Source organism: Penicillium manginii, assembly GCF_028828005.1.
Source record: "Penicillium manginii strain IBT 31320 chromosome Unknown utg000008l:1.0-3226943.0:1.0-3228205.0, whole genome shotgun sequence".
NCBI classification, from domain to species: Eukaryota; Fungi; Ascomycota; class Eurotiomycetes; order Eurotiales; family Aspergillaceae; genus Penicillium; species Penicillium manginii.
In genome coordinates this window covers 2,226,439-2,251,135 of record NW_026643109.1, presented here as the reverse complement: position 1 = coordinate 2,251,135, position 24,697 = coordinate 2,226,439, and the positions used below count along the sequence as shown (strand labels likewise).

General features: G+C 45.2%; 11 protein-coding genes across 11 annotated transcripts; 6 read left to right on the top strand and 5 right to left on the bottom strand.

Annotated features, from left to right (window-relative positions):
• Nucleotides 1–865: 865 nt before the first annotated feature.
• Nucleotides 866–1,943, bottom strand: N7533_011470 (uncharacterized protein; the record flags this gene model as incomplete). Its single annotated transcript, XM_057108120.1, has 3 exons — nt 866–1,411; nt 1,475–1,801; nt 1,893–1,943. The coding sequence occupies 3 exons, from the start codon at nt 1,941–1,943 to the stop codon at nt 866–868; spliced, it is 924 nt and encodes a 307-aa protein (XP_056955498.1).
• A 1,396-nt stretch (nt 1,944–3,339) lies between these two features.
• N7533_011469 (Thiamine pyrophosphate enzyme C-terminal TPP-binding) lies at nt 3,340–3,888 on the bottom strand (the record flags this gene model as incomplete). The annotated part of the gene is made up of 2 exons (XM_057108119.1): nt 3,340–3,742; nt 3,809–3,888. 2 exons carry the CDS (start codon nt 3,886–3,888, stop codon nt 3,340–3,342), a joined length of 483 nt encoding a protein of 160 aa, XP_056955497.1.
• Nucleotides 3,889–4,269: 381 nt separating this feature from the next.
• On the bottom strand, nt 4,270–4,803 carry N7533_011468 (Thiamine pyrophosphate enzyme C-terminal TPP-binding; the record flags this gene model as incomplete). The annotated part of the gene is made up of 1 exon (XM_057108118.1): nt 4,270–4,803. The coding sequence occupies one exon, from the start codon at nt 4,801–4,803 to the stop codon at nt 4,270–4,272; it is 534 nt and encodes a 177-aa protein (XP_056955496.1).
• A 1,609-nt stretch (nt 4,804–6,412) lies between these two features.
• On the top strand, nt 6,413–8,196 carry N7533_011467 (zinc-dependent alcohol dehydrogenase; the record flags this gene model as incomplete). Its single annotated transcript, XM_057108117.1, has 8 exons — nt 6,413–6,467; nt 6,541–6,681; nt 6,763–6,845; nt 6,924–7,100; nt 7,177–7,256; nt 7,321–7,573; nt 7,678–7,909; nt 7,988–8,196. 8 exons carry the CDS (start codon nt 6,413–6,415, stop codon nt 8,194–8,196), a joined length of 1,230 nt encoding a protein of 409 aa, XP_056955495.1.
• A 1,076-nt stretch (nt 8,197–9,272) lies between these two features.
• Nucleotides 9,273–10,027, top strand: N7533_011466 (uncharacterized protein; the record flags this gene model as incomplete). The annotated part of the gene is made up of 2 exons (XM_057108116.1): nt 9,273–9,593; nt 9,716–10,027. The coding sequence occupies 2 exons, from the start codon at nt 9,273–9,275 to the stop codon at nt 10,025–10,027; spliced, it is 633 nt and encodes a 210-aa protein (XP_056955494.1).
• Nucleotides 10,028–11,962: 1,935 nt separating this feature from the next.
• N7533_011465 (uncharacterized protein) lies at nt 11,963–12,748 on the bottom strand (the record flags this gene model as incomplete). Its single annotated transcript, XM_057108115.1, has 1 exon — nt 11,963–12,748. One exon carries the CDS (start codon nt 12,746–12,748, stop codon nt 11,963–11,965), a length of 786 nt encoding a protein of 261 aa, XP_056955493.1.
• Nucleotides 12,749–17,643: 4,895 nt separating this feature from the next.
• On the bottom strand, nt 17,644–18,410 carry N7533_011464 (uncharacterized protein; the record flags this gene model as incomplete). The annotated part of the gene is made up of 3 exons (XM_057108114.1): nt 17,644–17,789; nt 17,849–17,875; nt 17,924–18,410. The coding sequence occupies 3 exons, from the start codon at nt 18,408–18,410 to the stop codon at nt 17,644–17,646; spliced, it is 660 nt and encodes a 219-aa protein (XP_056955492.1).
• Nucleotides 18,411–19,129: 719 nt separating this feature from the next.
• On the top strand, nt 19,130–19,414 carry N7533_011463 (uncharacterized protein; the record flags this gene model as incomplete). Its single annotated transcript, XM_057108113.1, has 1 exon — nt 19,130–19,414. The coding sequence occupies one exon, from the start codon at nt 19,130–19,132 to the stop codon at nt 19,412–19,414; it is 285 nt and encodes a 94-aa protein (XP_056955491.1).
• Nucleotides 19,415–20,386: 972 nt separating this feature from the next.
• On the top strand, nt 20,387–20,944 carry N7533_011462 (uncharacterized protein; the record flags this gene model as incomplete). Its single annotated transcript, XM_057108112.1, has 1 exon — nt 20,387–20,944. One exon carries the CDS (start codon nt 20,387–20,389, stop codon nt 20,942–20,944), a length of 558 nt encoding a protein of 185 aa, XP_056955490.1.
• A 728-nt stretch (nt 20,945–21,672) lies between these two features.
• N7533_011461 (putative plasma membrane antiporter) lies at nt 21,673–23,626 on the top strand (the record flags this gene model as incomplete). The annotated part of the gene is made up of 7 exons (XM_057108111.1): nt 21,673–21,727; nt 21,772–21,840; nt 21,887–21,987; nt 22,042–22,215; nt 22,267–22,701; nt 22,752–23,118; nt 23,169–23,626. The coding sequence occupies 7 exons, from the start codon at nt 21,673–21,675 to the stop codon at nt 23,624–23,626; spliced, it is 1,659 nt and encodes a 552-aa protein (XP_056955489.1).
• A 390-nt stretch (nt 23,627–24,016) lies between these two features.
• N7533_011460 (MAPEG family protein) lies at nt 24,017–24,600 on the top strand (the record flags this gene model as incomplete). The annotated part of the gene is made up of 2 exons (XM_057108110.1): nt 24,017–24,356; nt 24,401–24,600. The coding sequence occupies 2 exons, from the start codon at nt 24,017–24,019 to the stop codon at nt 24,598–24,600; spliced, it is 540 nt and encodes a 179-aa protein (XP_056955488.1).
• Between the last annotated feature and the right edge of the window lie 97 nt (nt 24,601–24,697).

Below are 24,697 nucleotides of genomic sequence, written 5' to 3'. Positions count from 1 at the left end.
TCTATTTGCGAAAATGATTCTAATGAATAATAAAAAGATCCTGAAACCAAGAAATTCATTGGAAACTGCTCTGAATTCGACGTTCCGAATACCGAGAGGATTATCAAGGCAGCACACGATGCACTCCCTACCTATCGCCAGATAGCGTTAGGTGAGAGGTCATCGCTGTTAAGAAAATGGAATGATCTCATTTTGTAAAATGTGGACGACATCGCGAATTTGTTTACTTGGGAGAATGGAAAACCATTTACCGAAGCCAAGAGTGAAGTCGCCTATGCGGCAGCCTTCATTGAATGGTTCAGTGCAGAGGCACCACGCCAATATGGCGATTCTTCTTCTGATACTTCTACGGGTTACTGTGTATTTTGTCTTTAGGTTTTAAAAAGCTTACCTAGTATCACCGATCATTCCTCATCAATTATTTGGCTTTATAACATTGAATATAATATTAGTGGTAGTATTCTTCCGTAAGCATAATTCTTGTATCCCTTTTATAGTATCTACCTTTGATATATCAAATAGTAAAACTTCAAACTCCAATTATATCTGCTATATTTTTATTGCCAATTATTATTGCTAGTGTGGTATCTACAGCTATCTTGAAAATTCAGGCTTTTTCGTAGAATTCCATCCATGTTCGCACTTTTTGTTTGCTAGCTTGCACATTAAATAATCCAAAGCAAATAAAAAAACCAGCAAGACCACCCACTGCTCTAAGCTATGCGGGTTGCTGAAATTCAGTGTCATTATCAAGCTTGTTAGACACCATATCAACAGACCGAACGCGTAATGACAGCTAAGGACCATTAATTTTAATCCAAATCCAAAATTCTTAACAGGCGCCTAGGTAGGAAAGCCAGCCCAATTACTCAATCAAGCTTGTAATGCTTGCCAGACTCCCCCACACAACTTCCTCTAGATTTCCATGTATCCAGAACCCACCATTGCCATCCTGACTGGTCACAACAGTGTTTTCGATGCGCATGCCAAGCTTTCGGAATAGACCAGGCATCCTGACAAACGGCTGTACGTACTCAGGTTGGATTGTTGGATTCTTGCCCAATTGAAAATCTGTTTTATACAAGCATATATGCGACCATGAGGTCACAAGGAGTTCCGTATCAAGCATCAGTGGCTTCCCCAGGGAACGTTTATGGTGATCAATGATTGGGCGAAGGCAATCCGTTGTACGCGCATGGCGGATGGTCTCACGAATATGCGCAGCGAGGTCAATGATGTTTTTCACCCCAAGGCTAGAGTTGTGAGGCGGCTTGGGCACTTGAACAATGACCCAAGGATTATGAAGGTCCGTATCTTGCTTGATCTGTCTTCGAATGTTGAGGACAAAGGAAAATGCTGGATATCTCTGATGAGAAGAATCTTGCTTCCAGGATTGGGATGCGGTTGACGCCTGTTTGATTCAAAATTAGAAACTCCCCAGAGTACTAATTTTGGATTTTTGAATCGTACATACCTTCCAGATAAAAGCCATTAGAAGGTCATTGAGAGTCACTCTTTGGCCATTCTCCATGGCTTGCAATCTGAAATTATTGATCACAGAAGAAGAGACTCGATAAGAGCTTTGAACTTGTTGTGAGCTGGAAAAGGTCTGTTTGATTCCAGCTCTGATTAGTGGTTTCCATCCCACAAGAACGGTTTCCAATTGGAGCTGTGCAAGTTTAGCTGGGGAGATTGAGGTCGAAAGCTTGATGTCGCTTGTTTCCAGAGACTGGTCGTTATCTTTGAGGACAATAGAAAAGCGTGGTAGGAATGGCCGGGCGGATCGGCCGGCGAGAACGGACTTATAGGTGTCGATAATTCGGTGCAATCCTAAATATTATAGATACATTTAGAAACTTCCGGCATTCTACATCAAGAGTCACAAAACATACCGTCAGCATCACAAAGAGGGTGTTGGACATAGAAGCCCAATAGACACGCATTGTCGAGAAAAGCAGCCTTTATAGATAACACAGGGGGGGCGTAAAAGGTCTTTCATATCGTTTGGAAAAGCTAATAAAGATTCGATATCTTCTTTAGGGGTATATGTGCCTGATCTATTGCGTGTAGGGAGCAGGAAATCACCCAAAGAACAAGACAAGATTTTCGATCGCCAGAAAAGACGACGTGAAACCTCATCATCCGTATTCTCAATCAACAGACCTCTCTGCAAGATGGCATCGAATGTCAGCTCTGGCCCTTAGGAGGATAGGCTGTACGCTAACAAGTATATCAAGTCTCCGATTCAATATTGGGCAAGCCTTTAGTAATTCAAAGGCTGCAGCTTGAAGATGATCAGGATCAAGCTTATCGGGGATTACCATCACCACACCATATTCCATGAATCGAGCAATCCCTAAATCGAGACAATGTAGGTCCATATTGCTCAACATAAGGTAGCTAGTTTTTTCAGATATGTGAAACTGCGGAGTGTTCAATTTCAGAAAAGCAGGTTCATATTTTATCATATTCATTGTAATCCAAATGCAAGTTTGTGGAAGCACAACTATTATATTGAGCTGGATAGCCGCCCTGCGATCCATTACTGGAGCAATGAATGCTTCTTGAGATACGTAATGGCAGATGTCGTACCACGTCGTCCACACCATACTCTGCCTTTAAAAATGCAGGTTTCTACAAAATAGGATTCAATGGCATATTGAAAATTTTCGCAACATATTTTTCATATGCGCGAGGCATTTTGGTTGGAGCTCATTGCCAACTCCAGCTCGATGCACAGGCTTCGCATTGCATGTGAAGGCGGTGTGGTCTGCCGATAATTTTCGAATGAATACATCTCGGTGTTTGTTCCATTCAGGTGAATTTTCTGACGTCAGTTTAGCTTTGTGAAACCCACCCGCTCGGCCCGGCTCGTCCCGGCTCGTTTGTGCAGCAAATATGCATTGTCGACCCTCGATCTCGAATCATTAGGCCGATAGATAAAGCAAAAGCAGCCTAAATAATCCATTCATTTCTCTACAAAGCATTCGCATAGCAAGAACTATCGGGAAATGATCTTCACACCTATTTCCTAGTAGTGCTAATCTGGCTGTCATTGATGATCATCTCATCTAATGCCTTGTCGGAAGTAACCCGCGGAAGCACGGGAACTACTGGAGGGTATGGAATTCTACCATACAAGGAGGGAGATCGGATGATAGTGCAGGAGATGATGATCCGATGAAGCTATCTGGGCCTGGAACTATCTACACATAACCCTGCTGCGGGCTGACCCAGCCATGGGGATGCCTGGAGCCACAGGCATACAAAACAGGAACCTTCTCGTCCACCTTCGCCTTTAGCAAAGTTGGACCCTCTGAGCGAATGAGCCACTCAATTTTATCTGTGATCTGGGATATGGGACACAGCGTCCAACCAATGAGCCTTGATGCCCATTTCCTCAGCAACCGTCACAAAGTCTGGATTTCGTTGATGCGTGTGGGAGTATCGCTTGTCGTAATCAAGATTCTGCCACTGTGTGACCATGCCTTGCTCGTTGTTGTTGAGTACCAAAATCTTGATGTTAATCCCGAACTGCGCGGCCACAGCCATTTCCTGTATCGACATACTCATGGATGCATCCCCATCAATATCAATGACCATTGCGTCAGGTTGTGCGACTTGGGCGCCAATGGCTGCAGGAAGCCCGAAGCCCATAGTTCCTGCTCCTCCAGAAGTGATCAACGAACGATTCGCAGTCCATCGGAAGAACTGAGCCGCCCGCATCTGATTGGACCCAACACTAGTAGTAATAGTGACTCGCTTGCTTAGTTTTTCAGTAAGATCACTAAGACGCATAATGACTCACTCGGGAGATATTTGAGTCACTTCCTTTGGAGGCGTCGGCTTGATCGGGAATGTCTTCTTCCATTCAGGAATTTGGCCCATCCACTTCAATCTGCTCTTCAACTTCCGAATATGAGGAAGCAATTCAGTTAGACTGGCGATAACATCTCCTTGAACATTTCATTTCACGGGATGACTTTATTGATATGAGGGGGGTGGATTTCGAAGTTTATGATGCCGCCCGTTGGTTTTTGCCAGCCGCTCTTGCAACAGGAGCAAAACGATCGGGATCGCCTATGGCACGATCACCAAAGCGTGCGCCCAAAGTGATGATCAAATCCGCTGCTTGGATCACCTTATTGGCATATGCAGTACCATGCATTCCTAGCATTTGAAGTGACTTAGGATCGTGTTCATTAAAGCATCCAATGGCAAGAATACTGGTGGCAACAGAAATGCAGGCAATTTCAGACAATTGTGCCATTACTTTCGGGCCTCGGCACACGAAAGCACCCCATTATCTGCGTAAAGAGCAGGTTTTTGAGCTTTTTTGATAAGATCTGCGCATATTTCGATGCTAGCTGATCGGTTCGCTTTGAGGACATCAGATCGTAAAATGATATTGTCCAATTTGGAGAGGCATTGTGTTGTAATAAATCTAGCGGGAACTTGAAGAACTGCACTGGTCACATATTTGGGTAGTACCACTAGGACAGGGCCCGGTCGTCCACTCATGACAATCCGAAATGCATCATTTATTTGAGCGGCAAGATCTCGGATATCCCATTTCATGCAAGGGCCCGTGATACCAATCACCTCCGCTTCTTGAAGGGCCTCTGTGCCTATGGCATATGTTGGAACTTCGCCGGTGAGAACGACCAGTGGAATGTCATCTTTCAGCGCGTCTTGTAAAGGCGTGATGAGATTAATCGCGCCCGGCCCCGAGGTGGTCAGACAACTCCTGGCTTCCTGGATATGCGGGCATATCCCTGCGCCATATGACCTGCCCTTGCTCATGTCGCGGAAGAGCAAATTGGAAATGAGGACAGCTGTGCAGAGCATCAAAGACTGGCAGAATCGCCCCGCCGGGATATCCAACTACTCACTGTTTATGTAGTCAGTTCCTATATCATCGACCAATGCATAGAAAATAAAAAGCTAATTCCCCTCTCCCTGCTCAGGATCAACTTACAGATAGAAACAACGTTTTGTCTTCGAAGCATTTCACATAAAATCTGGCCACCAGTCAGATCCATCAGAGATCGATCGAGGGCAAACTTCAATGTTTCACGTGACTTGGTAGATAAGAAAGAGTCCAAAGGAGGAGTTGGAACCACACGGTGTTTCATTTCAAGAACATTGGCCGTTTTCGATGATAAGTTAATTCTTTGGACGAGTTTGGAGAGCCCAGTATGAATCACCGAGGATTGAACTGGCAATTTGAGTGATCCTTGGAGAGTCTTCTTCGCAATCATTGTAAAATGTACGTGTTTGTATTTGATAGAGCTCTCAACAAGTAGAAGCTTCAGTTACCGGGGAAACATTCTGGACAAAGGTGCCGATACCATCTGCAAGTCTGGATGCGAAATGAAGGTGCATACTGCGAGAGGGGATGATGTAGTTCACTGTCAAGGCATATATGGGAATATTCTAGGCTAATTTGGTAATGGTGTACGGTCAAGTCTCAACGATGCATCTTACGCTTGTAAATACGGAGCTACTTTCAATGCACACGACTCATTCAACAGCTGTTCAGGGTTGATTGTTTACATGTGTTTTGATTTGATAGGCAGACATAAAAATGAAGCCGTAGGATCGATCTGTGCGACGCCATCTTCCACCTGATATCATTACTTGATCAGATTCCCTTTATCAATGCTGTTGTTGGATGGTTGCAGGAGATTTTCTGTCTCCAAAAAGTCGGAATTTGGTACGTATATTTGTGTGGTACCGAGATTGGACACGCACGTCAGTGTGGTGGCGAAGTCAGATCTGCAAAGATAGAGATAGCAGTGAAATGGCCGACTAGTATATTACTTTGTACAATCAACTCTTATATTATTTTGTACAATAAAATGGTTTCAAGAATGCCATTGAAAGTAGGGTATGATGGTTTTGATTTTGATACTGTGGAACTTCTGTTGCATGTTGCCTTGGTGCACTTTTGGGACCTCATAAGTTGTATTCAGCTTGGCGATAACGAATCACTCGGTTGTTTTTAAAGACTTCTCTCTTGCAAATGTATACATTTGAATCATAAATGCCGCAGATAAGGAAAGTGAAAAACACAGAAAGGAACTGAAGCGGTGTGGGTCAAAGACAATCATCTCCAGACTTGGTATCTAATGCAGAAGAACCCAAGGAGGAGGGTAGGAGTAGGGGTGGGAACTGAGTAATCGATTCCATCCAATAGTGATAGCACAAGCTTGCATTCCAATTCGTGGTCACACTTGTTATTCAACTCATAAGAAGGCTCTTCTCAAACCAATGTTGGCTACAATGACAACATTCAATTTCCTTATCCCACCGTCAATTCCACTCAAAAATTGGAGCTATTCTCAACTATCATTTTTCTCTATCCTTTCGACAAATACAGTATAATTCGAGTTAGTTGAAAACAGGAAGAATGGATGAAATTCCAAAGAAACAATGGGCTCAGGTCTTTGAGAGCAGTGGTTCAGGTAACCATAAATTTATTTCTTTTGAAAGCTGCGTTCTTTCTTACAAATGACGTTCTTTGTTTAACATTTATAGCTTTGAAATTTACCCAAGTTCCTGTTCCCATGCCCGGCACTGCTGAGGTGCTAGTCAATATCAAATACTCGGGCGTATGTCATTCAGATTTGCAAGCATGGAAAGGGGGCTGGCCACTTGATCCCAAAAAAGATCTTATCGGTAAGAAGCACCTGATTTCTGTGCCTTTAATCTCAGTTTTCCAGATTTCAACTGTCAAAAGATCATGCTGACATTCTCAAGGAGGTCATGAGGGAGTGGGAACTGTTGTTAAGATAGGAGAAGGAGTTAAAGAAGTAGCTGTGGGTGACCACGTTGGAATACAGGTGAGAGAAGAATGCTTGTCCCTGTTGCTCATTTTTCTACTCTGTCAAGTATACTAAATGAGCCCACTTGACATAAAGTGGATCAACAGTATCTGTGGTTCTTGTGCGTCCTGTGACTCCGATGATCAGAGGTCGTGTGCAAATGCTCAGTTTTCTGGGTACACCAGAGATGGCACTTTCCAACAATACGTCGTCTGTAAGGAACTCTGTGCTGTTCGAATCCCTCTAGAAGCGCCTTTAGACAAGATTGCGCCCGTGAGTCATCTGAACTTTTTTTACCTGAATTTCCAGCTCAAACAAACATGGCGCGATTCTCATGGCTTGAATATAGATTCTTTGCGCTGGGGTAACTGTCTATCGCGCTCTTCAAGAGACCGGCGCCCAGCCGGGTCAGATTGTTGGTACGATATCGTTTATTTCGTCCTGACTTTATCAATTATAACTATTCAAGTTCATTGCTGATGGGCTATATTAGCCATTGTTGGTGCGGGTGGGGGGGCGTCGGTACCCTAGCTTGTCAATATGCGAAGGCGATGGGTTTTCGAGTACTTGCAATATCAAGCGGAGCTGAGAAGAGGATGCATTGTGAGAAATTGGGCGTCGATTATTTTGCTGACTATAGAAGCTCCAAGGATCTTACTTGTGACATCCAGAGGCTTACCAACGGAGGGCCTCATGCTGTGGTAGTGGTATCATCATATGATCGTCCCATCTCCCAGGCGATCGAGGTGAGATAATACATTTACCCCTCCCTGCAGATCTCCCCTTCCTAAGAGCACCTCCCTTTGTTAAGTCGTCTAGAAAGGTCATTTGGCTAAAATGAATTTTGCAGTATATCAGAACTCGGGGAACAATCGTGTTAGTTGGTTTGCCACCAGGGGCAGTCATCAAAGCCGACCTCTTCTCGGTCGTTTTCCGCATGATCACTATCAAGGGATCTTATGTTGGCACCAGAGAGGATACCGAGGAGGCACTACGATTCTTCCTTCATAAAAACCTCACCATGCAATGCAAGATCATGGAACTTGAGCAATTACCCCAAGTCTATGATATGATGGAGAAAGGTAAGTGAAGCCTTACTCTCAATTGACTAAGCTCTCTGAGTAGTCCAAGCTCACCATGGAATTTAAACTTCTCTTCAGCAAGTGTCAAAGGCCGAATAGTATTGAGGATGCCTGAGAGTGCGGGTGTGACTGAGCTCTTCGCCCGACCGAGCTTGATGTCGCCATTGATCACCCCAAGATTTTCACCCACAGACCATAATATCGGCACCCTCTTGGCCCATAGAATGGAAGAGCTGGGAGTTAAGGACTTCTTTGCCGTCCCAGGTACTTGCACCAAGATTCCATAGATTTAACAACACTCAAGCTTACTAAACTACTATAATTGAAAGGCGACTCAAACCTGCTTCTGCTTGATCAAATTTTGAAAAATCCAAGCCTGCGGCTTGTTGGGTGTTGCAATGAGTTGAATGCTGGCTACGCTGCAGATGGATACGCGCGGAGTTCCCCCAACAAAGTTGCAGTTGTGGTAGTCACCTTTACAGTTGGGAGTCTATCACTGCTTAATGCAATAGCTGGAGCCTATTCAGAGCGAATCAAGATCATCATTATCTCAGGCTGTCCATGCTCAAAATTACTGACAGAGGAAAGTCTCCTCCATCATACGACAGGTGGAGCGAGTAAGGACCAAGCACTGCGTGTATTCCATGAGTTTACAGCGACATCAATCCGCTTGGTATCCAGTGAAAATGCCGCACTCTGCCTGGATGAAGCTCTATCTCATTGCATTCATAAATCACTGCCAGTCTACATTGAGATCCCCACCGATCTAGTGGGGGTTGTGGGCAATGTACCAACTCCTTTGCAGATTTCACCGCCTCTACCATTAATTCAGTCAGGGGCCATCGATGAAATCATATCCCCACTGATTACCACCTGGAATGCAGCGCACCGGCCGATCTTGATTATTGGTGCTCTGGCGCATTTCTTCCTCTCGACAGAAGCTCTGATAGCACTAGCTGATAAACTGGGTTGCGCCGTCTTCTGCCAGCCAGATGCTAAATCAACGGTACCAGAGTCACACCCTCAGTTTGCGGGCACATTTTGGGCCACTGCTTCCAGGCCCGAATGTAGAGATACTGTGATGGACGCTGACCTCTGGGTGGTGGTTGGAGGGCGTTGGTCTGATCTGCACACGTTCGGGGGGCTCAATATCCAAGAGGAGCGCCGACGCATGATTGATATACAGGAAACATCTATACGAATGCCGAATGGCCGGCTAATTCAAGATTTATGCCTAGCCGATGCTCTTGGCGCTTTTTTGCGGTCCTCAATCCCCCCGAAAAGAGAAACACTTTTTTCATTCCAATGGAAATCTCGTCAACAGACCAGAGTCAATAGTCCTGTACCTGGCGAAGCTCTCACCATGCGTGGAATCGTGGATGTCATCCAACAGTTGATTAAGAGCAATGATACCTTGATAGCTGATACGGGGGATGCTTGGTTCAATGCCGCCGAGATCTCGCTCCCAATGGGAGCGAACTTTCAAATTCAATTGGTTTATGCGTCACTGGGATGGAGTCTACCTGCTGCGCTTGGCTGCCAACTAGCTCGTCCAGATGCGCGAACAATCCTCATGATTGGTGATGGCGCTTTTCAAATGACCGCTCAAGAGCTAAGTACTGCTATCCGAAGTAGAGCCAACATGATAGTCTTCATCTTCAACAATCTGGGTTATCAGATAGAGGTAAGTTTTATTATTCGTTTCAAAGCTATATATTCTGCTTCGAGATCCCTTTTTTTCCTCTCCATCTTTGAATCAAAAGGCTCTTTTACTAATGTTTCTCTATCCTTCTTGCATTTTTCCAGTCTGCGATTCATGATGGACCCTATAATTACATCGCCAATTGGAACTATGCCAAGTTTGCCTCGGCCATGTGTACGCCCAAGCACACAAGAATATGCAACAACCCGTTTGCGCCTACAATGGACAAAGACTTGACTCTCAATCCGGCATTTTTCTCGATGCAAATCAAAACACATGCTGATCTGCTGTCAGCACTAGATCGGATAAATTCTGAGCCATGGAAATTGGCCCTCCTAGAGTGTTGTATTCAGCCCGACGATGTCAGTGCCGGTCTACGGCAGCTTGCAGGTGCAATTTCTGAAGCAGCCAAATGAACTGATCAATTTGACTAGAGTTGATTGATATATTTGTACCCCAGAATTTGTCTTTCGAGGTAGTTTGACACATACCGAATGGAATCTTGTTTGTATAGATCACGCCATGATTATATCTAAGCTAAAAACCCGCCTACACACTACCAAAAGATCTTGACCTGACGCTGGTTACTCAGTGCGTATAATAGTGCTGCTATGAACTCAACTCGATGAAAATGTAAGATTGTTCTTAGTCCCGAATAACTTCGTTCACTGAATGGCGGAACTTCTTGTGTGAGGCAATCTTGCGAAAGACCTCTATATTAAGTGGGTTGGCGGATAGAAAAACTCGGTCGATGCGAAGAGGGACTGCATTGTTGAATTGAGCACATGTCAGGCGCAAAGATTTGACATCGGCATTGGTTAGATAGCCTGCGATGCAACTCCATAGTTCAAAGGGTAGGTAGGGGGTGAGGCTTTCACGAATCATGATGCATTATTGACGAAAGTCCGTTGGGTGTATAGTGCCGCTTCATACACGACAAGTGGCAAACCCCGTCACCAACCACGTTCCGCCCGGGGCCACCCAGGTGGGGGCCAAGAGCCCCTGCGGTAGCTCGTAGTATGATTCTTAGCTAGGCTTACCCATTCTCACCCTGTCTATGACGCACTCACCATAATCATCCAAGTCGCGCGACGTGCTCACTTTATTCCCAAAATGACATAGTATCTTTTCGGATATATTCCTCTACTCTGGTATCTCTAGTACATACGACCATAGGGTGTGGAGAACAGGGCTTCCCGTCCGCTCAGCCGTACTTAAGCCACACGCCGGCAGGTTAGTAGTATGGTGGGTGACCACATGCGAATCCCTGCTGTTGTATGTTTTTTTTTTTTTTGTATTTTTACCAGATGCTAGTTTTTCCTGGAATTGGTGCCTTGCCGCTTTACTCTTCAGTCTCTTCGGCCCTTCACCTGAACGCCCTGAAGACCCCTGCATGGATGACGTGGCAACTTGGCTAAACCTGCCATGCTTTTTTGTCACGACAAATATCCCTTTTTTATGTCACCTTGCTCTTGTCTTGTGCTGATGGATAGTCCAGATACATTGTTACCATCACTACTGGCTGATCCGGGATTGGCTACCTTATATCGAAAGACACAGTACATTTTCAGGAATCGAGGAAGAGTGACTAAATCGTGTGGCTATCCTTCCTCATTTATTTCCCTGGAGCCTCCCCAACGCTCACTCCCCTGTATTAATAATCCCTGAATGTACCAGAATCGACTTGCTGTGTTATATCTTTATTCTGCTCATAGATAGTAGATGGATTTGAAGACGACAGTGCTATCTGGACTAGAATAAAACATGCGTATTTCACCGAAGCTAGCTCATGAAAGCGATGGCTCCCATCCTACGGGCCAACTGCAGTGCGAGAAGTTGAGGTATACTTTCTCACCTTATCTAGCAGCTATCAGTTAAACTTTAGACTACAAGTTTCAGTTCGTGGGGACAATCAACGGAGCTAGACGCTTTCAGATATTCGACTTGATATACGTTAACGAGGCAGAGATCAAAGAAAAAGCTGATCAAGTCATTGCTTCGGTACCGAACGAAACTGGCTGTAAATTTGAAAACGGCTGCATGGGATACGATCACAGCACAAAATTTCCGGCATCGTACGATGGTGACAGTGAGTGCATCTATTTAAGTGGGCTGGAATGATAGAATAAAAGAAAACCAAACTTCTTGACTGGAGACAAAGGTGCTAGGTTTCACGAACCCTTTGGTATTTTTACTAGTTCAAACTACCTAAAAGCTGCTTCTTGGCCTAGAGCCACGAAACGCTCTTGCGTCTCTGCCCTAGGTAGTCTCGTTCCGCCGGGACCCAGGCTTCGTTGAGCGAGAAACGCTACTCGATAGAATGTATGCAACAAAGTACATTATGTTGACTGTCAGATCTTATCGGAAAGTCTATATCTTGATCGCCGTGCCCCACCTCGCGCCCTCCTATTCAATGGAAAAATCTTGGTCCAACTATGCCATATAAGAACTGTCAGCAGCGTCGTGGGTATGGCGCAAGCCCAATAGATCCAGATCTTTCCCGAGACTCTCCAACCAGAGTCAGCATAGTTGAAAAAGGACATGCTGAAGACTGCGCATATAAAGGTTGGAGGTAGGAAAGTAAGAGTAACCAAGGAAAGGGTTTTCATAGTGCCACTGTCTTCAAGAGCGATCTGCGTATTCTTTTGAGCGATCTGCGTACTCTTTTGAGCCCCCATGTTGAAAGCCATCTCAATCTCGTTATGGACGCGCTTCTCGTTTGCAGCTGCTTGATGACTCAAATTACCGAGATAGCTCTGGAAAAATGCCAGTCGTGTGTGGACATCTTCCCAGACCTCAAAGGCCAGTTCTTTACCATACAAAGCTGTACTCGTTCTTTGAGGGCTGACAAGGCTATCATGGCATCTCAAGATATGCTCCAAAGTGTTTACTGTAGCATCCAGGCTTTCAGTAACATGGATCGCATGCCGGGTGACATCATGATGTAGTCGTTCATAACTTGGTGTATGGGTCTTTTCAATGCTGCGCACCTTATCACGAATGCGCCAAACTGAACGCTTGCTGACACGAGCGACACGCTCTAAAATATAATTGTATACCCATAATGGATCACTCAGTTGGGTCAACTGTACATCTCCTCTTTCAGTTTGCATTACAAAAGGAACAAATTCTTTCATGTCGAGCAAAAGAATACCAGTCTGGCCTGTCAAGTGTGAAAATCGGGTAAAGATGTGGAATCCCGACCAGTAATAGCTCAGGTCTATATCGACAAGCTTGTACTGGAATAACGCCCACGTGTCTTCCCGGGTCAACTTATCATCTATGGTGCTTTTGGAATGCTTGTAACTTACTGAAGCCTTCGGCGCCTGTATCTCGTGTAGTCTCATAACCGAAAAAGCTGTTTGAGCTTTCAGTGTATTCTTCTTCCCAGCATAACGATGGCATATAAAAGATGTCGGACAACTTCTGTCGACATTCTTCACAAAACAGGGCACTATGAGCCTCAGTGTGGCTTATTAAATCAGCTCTGGAAGGAACTCCTTCTATTACAGCTAGAGAGAGGGCATTGGGGCTCACAAACATCACGTAGACTCGTGTGTCCTCATGCAGTATACGAGGGGGCTCTCCTCGCGCCCCGAGGTGTAGTTCCCCCAAGTATGTATCCTGGACTTGCCAGTCGTGACCTTTGAAATTAGGATTCTAGTCAATCTTGCTGGGCTGCTGAGATGCTTACCCTCTTTCCACTGCAGGATGCTTATCTTCGGGCAAGACTTACGACAAGTCTCCTCCGCAGTCATGTGGAGATCGTCAATGCTATTTACCTTGTGGCAAGAACTATATCGATAGTGAAAAATGGAGAGGTAAGCTTGGTGGCAGTTTGATTAAGTAGCTTGGTCGGGCAAAGCAGTGTAATTCAATCAAAAGGACCGGGGCTGTGTCGCAAGGCTGTGTCGCAAGGCTGTGTAGATAGCGCTAATATGACCAGTCAGAGAGAAGTGGGGCCCAGATCGCCTGAGTCTTAGGACGGGCCTCACGACAGCGCATACATTTGAATCCAGCCTAGCCACTCAAGTTTTTAAAGTCATAAACAAACTAGACACTTTCTAGCGCATCTCTACCCTATTTACGCGTGGGAGGGGTCCCACCGCTGACGGCGGTACTGTAGGGAAGTGTATGTATTAGTTGTCAGTATGGCGGACGATAGCGGCCAGGGGGGGAGGAATCATGTAAGGTAGGTAGGTTTTCGGCCGGTAGAAACCTCACCTCCACGTGACCACCTTATATATATTCAAATATCTATATTCAGGGTTCACTAAATTATAGACTTTTGGTAATTAATTTGGTAATTGACCATATTTAAGGTGTTTATCCCGTGGCATGCCCCAAAAGCCCCCAAGGCACCCCCGCCCAGGGCCCCCCTAAGGCCGTCGTTTGCACAGGTCTAGCTATGCTATAAGTCTTCCTCGTAACTCACTAGACTCCAGCCCTCAGCCTTGCCTTTGGGAGCCTTAAAGAAATTAATTTGCTGACGCTGTATGAAGATACGTTGTTGCTATCACCACTCTGTGGTCCGGTTTGGCTACCTTCTCTCGAGGGACGCAGTGAAGATTCTATCAGGGACTCCGTCGCCAAATAAACGAGCTTAGAAAATGATAATCCTTGGATAATTCCCTACGTACTTTGAACCAGTGGCTACTATGAATGGCAGACTGTGGTGGTTTTCTATTATGGCCCATTGTTAGGTCCCACGCCCACTACCTATCCTTTTTCTAATGACCAACTATGAGAACTTTATAGCCGCTGTCGTTCAGCGCGAAGAACTCTTTAATTTCGATAAATAGAAATTCGAATGTTAAGGGTAGAACTTAAGCTCCTAAGTAGTTATTTAACTAACTAGCTGGTTCGTTGCTTATTACCGAGTTATGCTCAGACGGTGGTTTAATATGTGATTTCATGCTGGATAAACATTTCACCGGAACCTAATCATCCTTTTACAATTTGGTAATCATATATTCTCCTATCTCCTGCACATGAAGAGTCGGGTGTTCAGTACCCTGTTGTATTCATTATACTGATCGCACCCAAACTCAACGAATCAGTTTACTCCTAATATAACAGGCCTCCCTTTGCTAAAGGGAAATACTATCTCCTTGGACAATACTTTGACCGACGACGACAATATCTTGCACCGCTAAGACTATCTACAAAAGCTGAAAGTCTTCTGTTTAGACCTTCTTACCGGCTGACGTAATATCAAATCCTTAGTCTTGTTCTATCTTTGTGTGAAATATTGTTAGGTTGCTTATGAGGCAGATTGGGTATCTGGAATTAAAGCACTATTTCAAAAGTTAAGGCCAAGAAAAAAGCTCCAAACTGACATCTTTTCTTATTTTTCCATATTACAATGTGCCTAGATGCCTCTTGATCTGATTTCACCTATATGTCTATCTAGATCTTTAAAATAAATACTCTTGCCTCTACGCTCTCACTGTATCCGTCCAAGGATACGGATACCCTGGTTCTGTAAATATTTATCCTACTTTACAATATCCTCTACGTTCGGAACGGTAAAACAGAAATAATGTTTGAGTCGGACTACTTTACTACCGCTGTCTTTGCTTTGCGTGGGTAGTAACTGCGATAAAACAGACGAGCTTAGGCTATAGCCTGGAATCTTTCTACCTCGGTCTTCGATGTTGTTTGCGGTTGTACTGAGTTGAAAAAGTAGTAGAGTCGTTGTGCCTAGAGCAAAGCTGCTCGAACGGAGCTAAATACTAACACTATTAGCAAGATAACTATGGATCTCGAATATAGAAACCTATTTTGTCTAGGAGGAAGCTTGCTATATAGTGCTTGAAGGTGTTGTGGCCTTGTACGTACTGACTCTCTAAACTACATAATTCCTAAGGTCTCTCGATAAAATTTGGTTGAGTCTCGTAAATATGAATATATAAATATATTTCCAGAATATGGCTTAGGGGGGGGGCAGCTGACTTAATTTTGACGCTAGTCATCGTTAAGCGTTTACTTGAAAATATGAAAGTTAGAGTAGAGAGATATATCTTGAAATTAATATTAATCTTTGTTTGACACCGCGATTCTCGGCTAGGCAGATTGTATGCGAAGGTATATGCTTTGAATACGAGTTTCTATCTAATAGAAGCTTTATAGTTGCTAATTAGTTACTAAATTTAGCTAAAGTTTGGTTTAATAATGATTGGTTCTATTTACCCCGCCCAGGAGCAGGTTAGATTACCAGTTCTAAGGGTTTGGCCAGTGATGTACCAAGCCAAATACATATTTTGAACTTATCCTTCCAGGCAACATGTTTGTAACATAAATATTTGATATTACTGATCAAATGATTATACGAGGGCTGAGAGGAAATTTTCGCTAGCACGGAGCAGTGCATTGAAATACATAGTTTATATATCTAACCAGACAGTAGTGTATTCCGAACAAAGCCGAGCCTGGGGGTATATCTCTGAATATACCTTGTATTGCTCGGTTCGATCATTCTCAAGTTAGACTTCTCGTTCGTATTGTCTTTCAACAAGTCGGATCACTTTATCGCTTTTTTGTCATTTTACTACGGATCGGCCTAAACATGGCCGGAACTCGTACATGCGAGGCCAACGCGTGGAATGCATTTCTACAGTCCGAAGACGCCCTCATTTTATTGCTCGCAAAGGACTACATGATGGTCCTCCCGAGAGTAATAATGCTCGCCAACGAAGCCCTCCTATCAACTCTGTCCAGCGATGCATTTCAGCTATAGAAGTAATATACTATAACTGATGATCGAGTGCTTCCCATTGATGGCAATAAATCATATGCACCCATTGTGTCAAAAGTATCTGCGGAAAGAGATATAGGAAATAGGGAAGAAAATGTAGGTTTTACTGCTCTTTGCTCCAGTATATGGCACCGTTGTGAAAAAGAATTGGACAGAAAGATTGGGAAATCGTGTCTCATCAACAAACTCCTGTTTATGTTTCCTGCTTCTTCACCTATGTCTTATAACCATTATAAGGCTTTGTTCTAATGTCTGAAGCGGATAAAAAAGACGTACGTACGCCCTCCACGCCTCTCTAGATCTCTTATGAATCATTCCATTTGGAACTTGCATGAAATTCAATCTCAATCTGCTAAAGGACCTCTCTTTCTGGTCGGCGTGCAGTGCTTGGGTCTTTTCATCTTACTCTCTGGGGGTTAATGGTCGCCTAAATAAGTAGGGGCGACTGTGTTAGGACGACGACAACACCAGAGGTGGTTAATTTTGGATCAGTAATAATATATAGCATTCTAGCTCTCGTTAGCTCGAATTTTACTCTTCAAAATCGAGACAAGATATGAACTCGGAGTTATTTGAATATCTATAGATCAGAAATCAGTGGATACGGCATTGTGGTTTGCCTGTGCTTCGACTATCAGTAGATTTCCAGTATACAGTATAGATCAAAAACAGATTTACCACCTACATACAGAGAACTTTTCTTGAACCCTCTTTCGAGACATCGCTATACCTATTACAGTTACTCAAGCCCTAAACCCCTTCTTGGGCACTATTCTCTAGTACCTTGTTAAATATTTTCTTGCCAGAGTTTACAAAGGTGACTTTTGTATGTTAGTTCCGGCCCTTCACGGGAAGGGCTAAAGGAGTGCCCCGCTAGGGCGGCGAGCCGCCTAGGACAGACTCGTGGGCGCTAGGTGACTACCACCATACAATATCTGTTGTATGTTTTGTTTTTTTAGTTTCTTGTTCTTTTTTGGATTCTATTCCTTGCCGCTTTACTCTTCAGTCCCTTCAGCCCCGCACCTGAACCCCCCTGAATGGCCCCTCAGCTAAACCTGCCGTACTTCTTGATGCCTTTGCAAACCACCCCACCCTTCCTGTTTGCTATCTTTTGGGGGGTCTGAAACCTGGCTCTTGCTGACGTTGTACGAACTAGACACATTGTCGCAACTACTGTATACTACATCAGGCTGCATTGAACAATGCTGAATATCGTGCTCTAATTCAATATCCGAGATATGTATCTGATTCCAACAATCTCAAAATTACAGATTATTACAATTCGCCACTGTTATAACCGAGCTTGTCCGACTTTGACTTGTCTTTCATAAGAGGGAAGCCAACATTCACACTCCAGCAGCCATGGTCGGTGTTGAAAAGCAAGGCTCCGCCATACTTCTCAGTTGTCGTGTCCGTATCACCTGTTATGCACATTAGCGGTTATCTCAAAGATACTACCACAGTAATGGAGTCTACTCACAGTTGTCAATTGCCTTCATGAGTGAGCCTTCACAATCAATAGGCTAGAACACATCCTCATCCGCGGCTGTCAGACAATTTGTTTGATCGTCGGCAAATCGAATGTCCACCTCAATGTTTCCACCGTAGCTAGAAATCCGGTACCAGTGAGGGCTGTTCGGATGAGCGGCGTCTGCGAAATCATGTTTACACAACTCGTGGAGCTGGCCCTTGACGAGATCTCGATCAACAGGCATCATGGAGTCTGTTTGAATATTGTTGCAAGATGTTTCTCTGACGGTGGTATCGCGATTTATTATAATGCTCCAAAAGGAGCCATCCTTCGTTGAAAGCTCGCCACCTTGCTTTTTAGTCGTGGTGTCGGTGTCGCAGTTATCGACGAGACTCTTGAAATTTGAGAGACAATCCTTTTCATCCAAAGAAGCCAATGGAGACACTTCGCGCTTGTTTTTGTGCATCTGGGGCGCTGTTGCTGTGATCTTCACACTAGCATAATTTTCCGACGCAGTGAACGTATCCTCGACCTGATTACCGAAATACCATTGACCACTACCAGCAGCCATTTTGCAAATTTGTCTTGCGAATCCCTTGAAAATGAAGGTCAGATTTCTGGTGACATTAATATTCAGGGCGGTTCGTTCTTACCAAAAGCTCATCACGGCCCGCGACCATGTTGCGAGGGGAGCTGTCATCAGAAGCACATTTCTTAGTGTCCACTGTAGTGCGCTCCGCTTCATTTTCTTTCGAAGAAATCTCCCTGAATATGTTATAACCATATGATGCACCGCAGTCCAGCTTACTTGAGCCTTTGTCTTGGATATAGTGACTGTCTGATCCTTCACATGTCTGCAGAATCGAATGGAAAACATCGGTACAATTATTCCCGCAAGTGTCGTCGCCACTTGCTGGATCATATGAGAATCCAAAGATGTACTCTTCGTAAACGAACGATTCCCCACGGAAGTCACATATTCGAATTTTAGAGGACCATATAGTGATTTATTATTTAGAAAATGGCTATTGAGAGACATACTGCGGGTTCGATGTTGAGATGCAGAAGTGCGTTTCCAAAATTGACGTTAAATTAACCTTGTTCGGTTCCAATATCAGTGATTACTACATCTGGCCTGAAATCAGCTCTCCCTCCCTTTGATGGTTATCTAGACTCTAGGGAATACCTGATCATTCCACTTGAATTGGATAGAAGATTGTGAATAGATCATACCTGAGGTCTACTGCATTGAAGACGATTTGGTGTTGAAATAGCGTCACCGCTCTCATCATGGCCCGAAAGAAGAAAGCTCCCCAGTCACAGGTTGCACAGACTGCTGATATCCCTGTGCTAAAAACCATCCTCAATACACAGACTGAGGGTCTCCCTGAGCCAACAACCCCCACAGTTACCCTTCCTGATGTCCCCAGACTTTCTCTCGCTTCCGACATCGTAACATGGACATCTGCAATCAAGAACTGCCTGAATGTCGAAAATTTAGATGGCTTGATTGATAACACAAAGCCACGATCGGCTGTATTAACTGAGCCATTGCCGTTGAGATGGAAATCCTAGTCTCTAAAACTTCGGGATTGGCTGTTTAGCCAACTCGACGACTAAATGGCCAAGTTTACAAGAGGCTCATCTACACATCCAGTATACGTTGATGACCTCTGGGGGGAGATTGAAAAAACTCTATAACAGAGTTTCAGAACTGAATGCCAACAAGACCGCATGCAAACTCTTTAGTATGCGACAATCAGATTTCGCCGGGCCAAAAGACTACATACTCTCTTAGAAATTGAAGAATATCCCCTGTACCACTATCAAGATAGGCATCACGCCATATATGTCTACTGTGATCATGCTTGACCAGCTCGAACCGGATTACCCTGCAATGGTTGCAGAGATACGTGGGTTAATTGCAATGTACGGAGAGAACGCGGTCAACATGAAACAGTCTCAATTCGTTGAAATCTGCGAAATGCTTTTGACCAAGGTCTTGTATCTCCCAATATTTACCGACGATGATGCTTCGACTGAGTCGCCTGGAAATGCTGTTCAAACTGAAGCAAAAGGAAAGAAAATCTCAAAGTGCTAGACCCAGAAGGGCCCCGAGGGCAATATCTCTCGGAAAAAATCCGGAGAGCTCCACCAAAGGGCAAGAACTATGCCGAATATGCTAGAAAATGGCGTCAAAACACTCCACAACATGATATCGATAGAAAATGTTCTTACTGCAACATTTGAAATCACAGCTGCGCCGACTGCTTCTACCTTGCCGATGAAAAGCCGTCGGGATGGAGTCCAGATCCATTATTGTGGTGCTTCGAAGATCAACGCACGAAGGACAAAATTGGAAAGCGACAATTCAACGGCAAGCGACAATTGAAAACAGTCGGAAAAAGGTGGAAATTTCTCTCCGAAAACCGCTCTACGTTTTTGAGACTACCAGCCGAAATTCGCAACCGAATTTACGCACATCTCTTTACCTCAACTAGAGTCAAGTTTGGCCAAAGCGATATCGACTTGAAAAGGTCAAAAACGATGAAACCTGCACCTCATTCCCTAGCTATTCTTCGTACTTGTCGTCGAATCAAGCAAGAACCAGAGCCTCATTGGCTCGGATTTATCTTGTTCTGTTTCGAAAACCCAGTCCCTATGCTTGATAAATTCTCTACCCTTCCTTTGGGCACTGTTTCGAAGATCCGACATATGCGTATCGGTGGGCGCGATTTGAAGCTCTCTCGGCCGGGTGAAAGCCATGTGGATTTCTACAGGATATCACGGGTCCTCAAGTTACTTCCTGGCTTACAACTGGATACATTGACCGTCCTTGGACCAGTCCGTGGCCATGCGTCCTATGAGATAATGAGCGAATTGATTCAACATGGCACTGGTTGGAGAGAGCTCCACTTCATCACACCAACTTCCAATATACTTCGTTTCAAAATAGTGAACTTTTATGCCGATGTTCCCCCAATCTGGCGCGAAACTCAACATTTGGGAAGCGTTCAGAAGATGTTACCGAATACCTGGGCACTGGGCAGGGACTCAAATCTATTCAGATATTTGGAGCTGTCTGACGAAGATGGTATCTGCTAGTAACTTGATTTTTGGAGTCTCTATCTATTTCTGCTTTGAAAACAACTTGAATTAAGCAGGAACCTTGGAAACTTTGAGCCAGCTGCCCCTGAGATCCCTACCATGCTCAATAGCCTGGGAACTATCCGCCACCAACCCCTTGATTGAGATGTATCACACATTCCATCAACCAACGCGTACTGATAAGCCGAGAGCATGCAATGTCGATCCTTACAGGATGAAGCTGCCACGGCAGTATCGGCAACGCAAAAATACTCGGCTAAGCTTTCCTGGTATGTAGATCCTGTTTTGTGGCGTCAAGGCCCGGCGTCGCGCCCGACTGATGGACGTCAATCCCGTCGGGATATCCTGGATATTTGATTCAAGCCGTAGATCCTACATGCGGCTCCCCACCAGCCACTAGATTATTGCTTGTGATGTCTCGCACAGGAGTGAAATATGTTCCACAAGTTCCATATGCAGCTGCGGTTATCTTGATACATGACACTCCTGAGATAGGGGCGACCGATCGGGATGGCAGTCAAAACACCCTCATCAAGCGTAGGGAGCATTCTTGGCGAATGCGTCATTCATCATTCATCATAAAGGCACTTTTGCATACTTCATACACTGTCTGAATATCCAAACTTTCTCATGTCGTCAGGTCTCGGCTCGTGTGTCTCACATCTAGAGAAAGTCGACTTCACGGTCGGCTTTGCTGAATTGTCGCCTGATTTCTCATCGAGACGATGCTTCACCCGATCCTTGACCTGAGCAGTTTCAACGTGACAATTACATTTTTAGGTGAGGCCTTTTTTCTCCCTATGAAGGTCTTTCTAACCTGCTAGGCCTATTTATCCTTGCTTTCGGGTTCATTTCCATCAAACTCAAGCAACGATGGTACCTTGGTGAAGCCTGTATGTTGTACGTGATTTCTTGACGCAACTCTCACTGACCATCCAGTGCCGTCATTTGTGGTCGGCACGCTGCTAGGCCCATTCTGTGCGGGCCTCATCGATGTCAATCGGTGGGTTGGGGACGATGATGTGGGTGACGCTGCATACGTGAGTACTCCGACCGATCAGTTTAATACACATTCACTGGTTCTGACAACCTAGGCCCTCACTCGTCTCGTTATTGGTATTCAAATGGTCAAGGTTGGCTATGAGCTGCCCAAACGGTATCTTCGGTTACGACTGGTCGAGTTGACAATATGTCTGCTTCCTTTGATGACACTGCAGTGGCTCCTCACATCTTCATGCATTCTGTTGATGATACCTCACTTGTCGTTCGTGAGTCACTTTCATTCGCTCCTCCAGGCATTTTCCTGGCTAACTTTTCAGCTCACCGCGTTGATCATCGGATCTTGTGTGATCTGCATCGACCCGGTTCTATCCCAGGCCATCGCAAAAGGCCCGTTTGCAGACAAGTACGTTCATCGACACTTGCGCGAGTTCATCTCAGCCGAGGCCGGAGGAAATGATGGCTTCGGATTTCCATTTTTAATTCTATCGATCGCCCTCCTACGCTACGCCGAGTCACCAGGTACCGAAATATCTAAACGCGATTGGATTGGAGAGAAAGACACCGGGCGGTTTGGAGGAGATGTTGGTCGTGCGCTGGCACACTGGGCTGTGGAGGGGGTGCTATACATGATAATCATGGGCTCTGGTTATGGCTTGCTTGTTGGATTCCTTGGTCGAAAGGGTATAAATTTGGCTTCGAAGCGAAGATGGGTTGACAAAGAGAGCTTCTTCTTGTTTCCAGTCGCCATTGGGGTTTGTGATCTGTGACCCCCACCTAGAATGGATTCTAGCTAACATTTTAGATGTTCATTGTCGGCACATGTGGGTGTTTTGGATCCGACGAGACATTGGCCTGTTTCATCGCTGGGTGCGCACTGAATTGGGACGGATTATACCATTCTGAGATTGAAGCCCGGCACGATTCTTTCAACAACTCCATCGAGATGCTTCTCAACTTCGTTACTTTCATTTTTATCGGCGCAGTAATGCCCTGGGACCAGCTGCATCTACCACAAGTCACTGGGATTACTGTCCCTCGACTCATTACACTAGGTGTTTTGGTGGTGTTATTCCGTCGCATCCCAGCAGTTCTCATGGGGTATCGCTTCATGCCGAAGGTTTGCGGCAGTTGGAAGGAAGCCTTATTCATGGGATATTTCGGGCCAATTGGTGAGTGCAACTTTGAAATCTGGTCAAAGATAATTTGACTGATCTTGCAGGTGTTGGGGCTATCTCATATGTCGAGTACGCCCGCCGTCTTCTCCCAGATCCGGGAAAAAGCGATGACGAAGTCAACTATCTGACTGCAGCAATGGTCCCGGTTGTCTACTGGCTTGTATTCTTCTCGATTGTTGTCCATGGACTCTCGATTCCAGTGCTGAACGGTATCTACAAATGGCTTCGGGTTCCGACAATTCACGATCATCCTGTGGAGGTTCTTATGCTCTCCGAGAACGAGCCTATTCCTAACAACTGCGTCGTACATCGCGAATCGCAATTGGTGACGGTAAATAATCGCTTCTCGCGTATCTCTTGCGAGAGCCGACCAGGGCACAATCGTGAAGAGTCGGACATAGCTAGGCTAAGATTTAGTCGCGATTGTGAGTTATCGCTCGGTCGTTTGTCGTCAAAAGAGACATCCACAAGTCAGGCGGAGCACATCAGAGAAATGGTTTAGCATCTTGAAAATATATATTCCCGTGTCATCTGGGCAATCATCATCAACATTGGAATCCATGCAGTGGACATTTGCAGTCTTTGAAGCAAATTTTCCAAGGTTGAAGGCACTGGCGCTTACTGGAAGCTCGGTTTCGCAGCTGCCCAGGTGTATTCATTTTGATCTCTCCAGTAGCATCAAACTTGAACGCCTCGGCTCGAATGACCTAAAATTCAGTCGTGTATTCCCAACAACGCACAGACTCGCTTGTTCCAACTTCCCGAGCGATCGGCATGATCTCATATCCTCGGTCAGAGGAACCCACATGCGATGATCCACAACGCGACGCGGTTATAAACCCGAGCGCCCGCGGGGAATACCAACCCCAACAACTCCATCATGTCGTGAGTAATGGTGCCTATCTCTGAATCTCTTTGCGCGTTGCTGACAGACGATAGTTCCTTCATCACCGCCCTCGGCCTCCGCGCCACTCCCGGTCAAGCAGTCCCCAACCATGCGACCTCCTTTCTGCTCGCGAACTGGGTCCTCGCGTACGTGTTAATGAGCACGCGTGGAACGAAGTTTCGCCTTGGCCTGGACCACAATGTCGCGCCCAGAGAAGATGTCAGCAAATACGGCGAAGCTGCCGTGCAGGCGGGCAAGATCTCTCGCAGCGCGTTGAACAAGTTGAAGCGACAGGAGGCGGCACATGCGAATGCCGTTGAGGGCTTCCCCCTGTTTGTCGCAGCGAGTATGTGAATTCCGATTTCTGAGCGAAATGCGCTAACTGGATAGTTCTTGCTGCTCTATTTGCCGGTGTTCCGACAGAGACTATCAACACCATTGGTGTCTGGTACACAGCGTCGAGATTGACTTATAGCTGGCTGTACTCTCACATTGAGTCGCCAGGACTGAGCTACCTGCGCTCGGTTGCTTGGTGGTCTGGAAACATCAGCTGCATCACAGGTCTGGTTCTCGCTGGAAAGAAGCTGTAGATGTCTATATCTACATCCGTGAGGAAATACACGGAGCAGTGTGCTTTGAAATTTTGCAAGATAGATGTTGCGACTTCAGAACCTTTTGCGGTCGGAG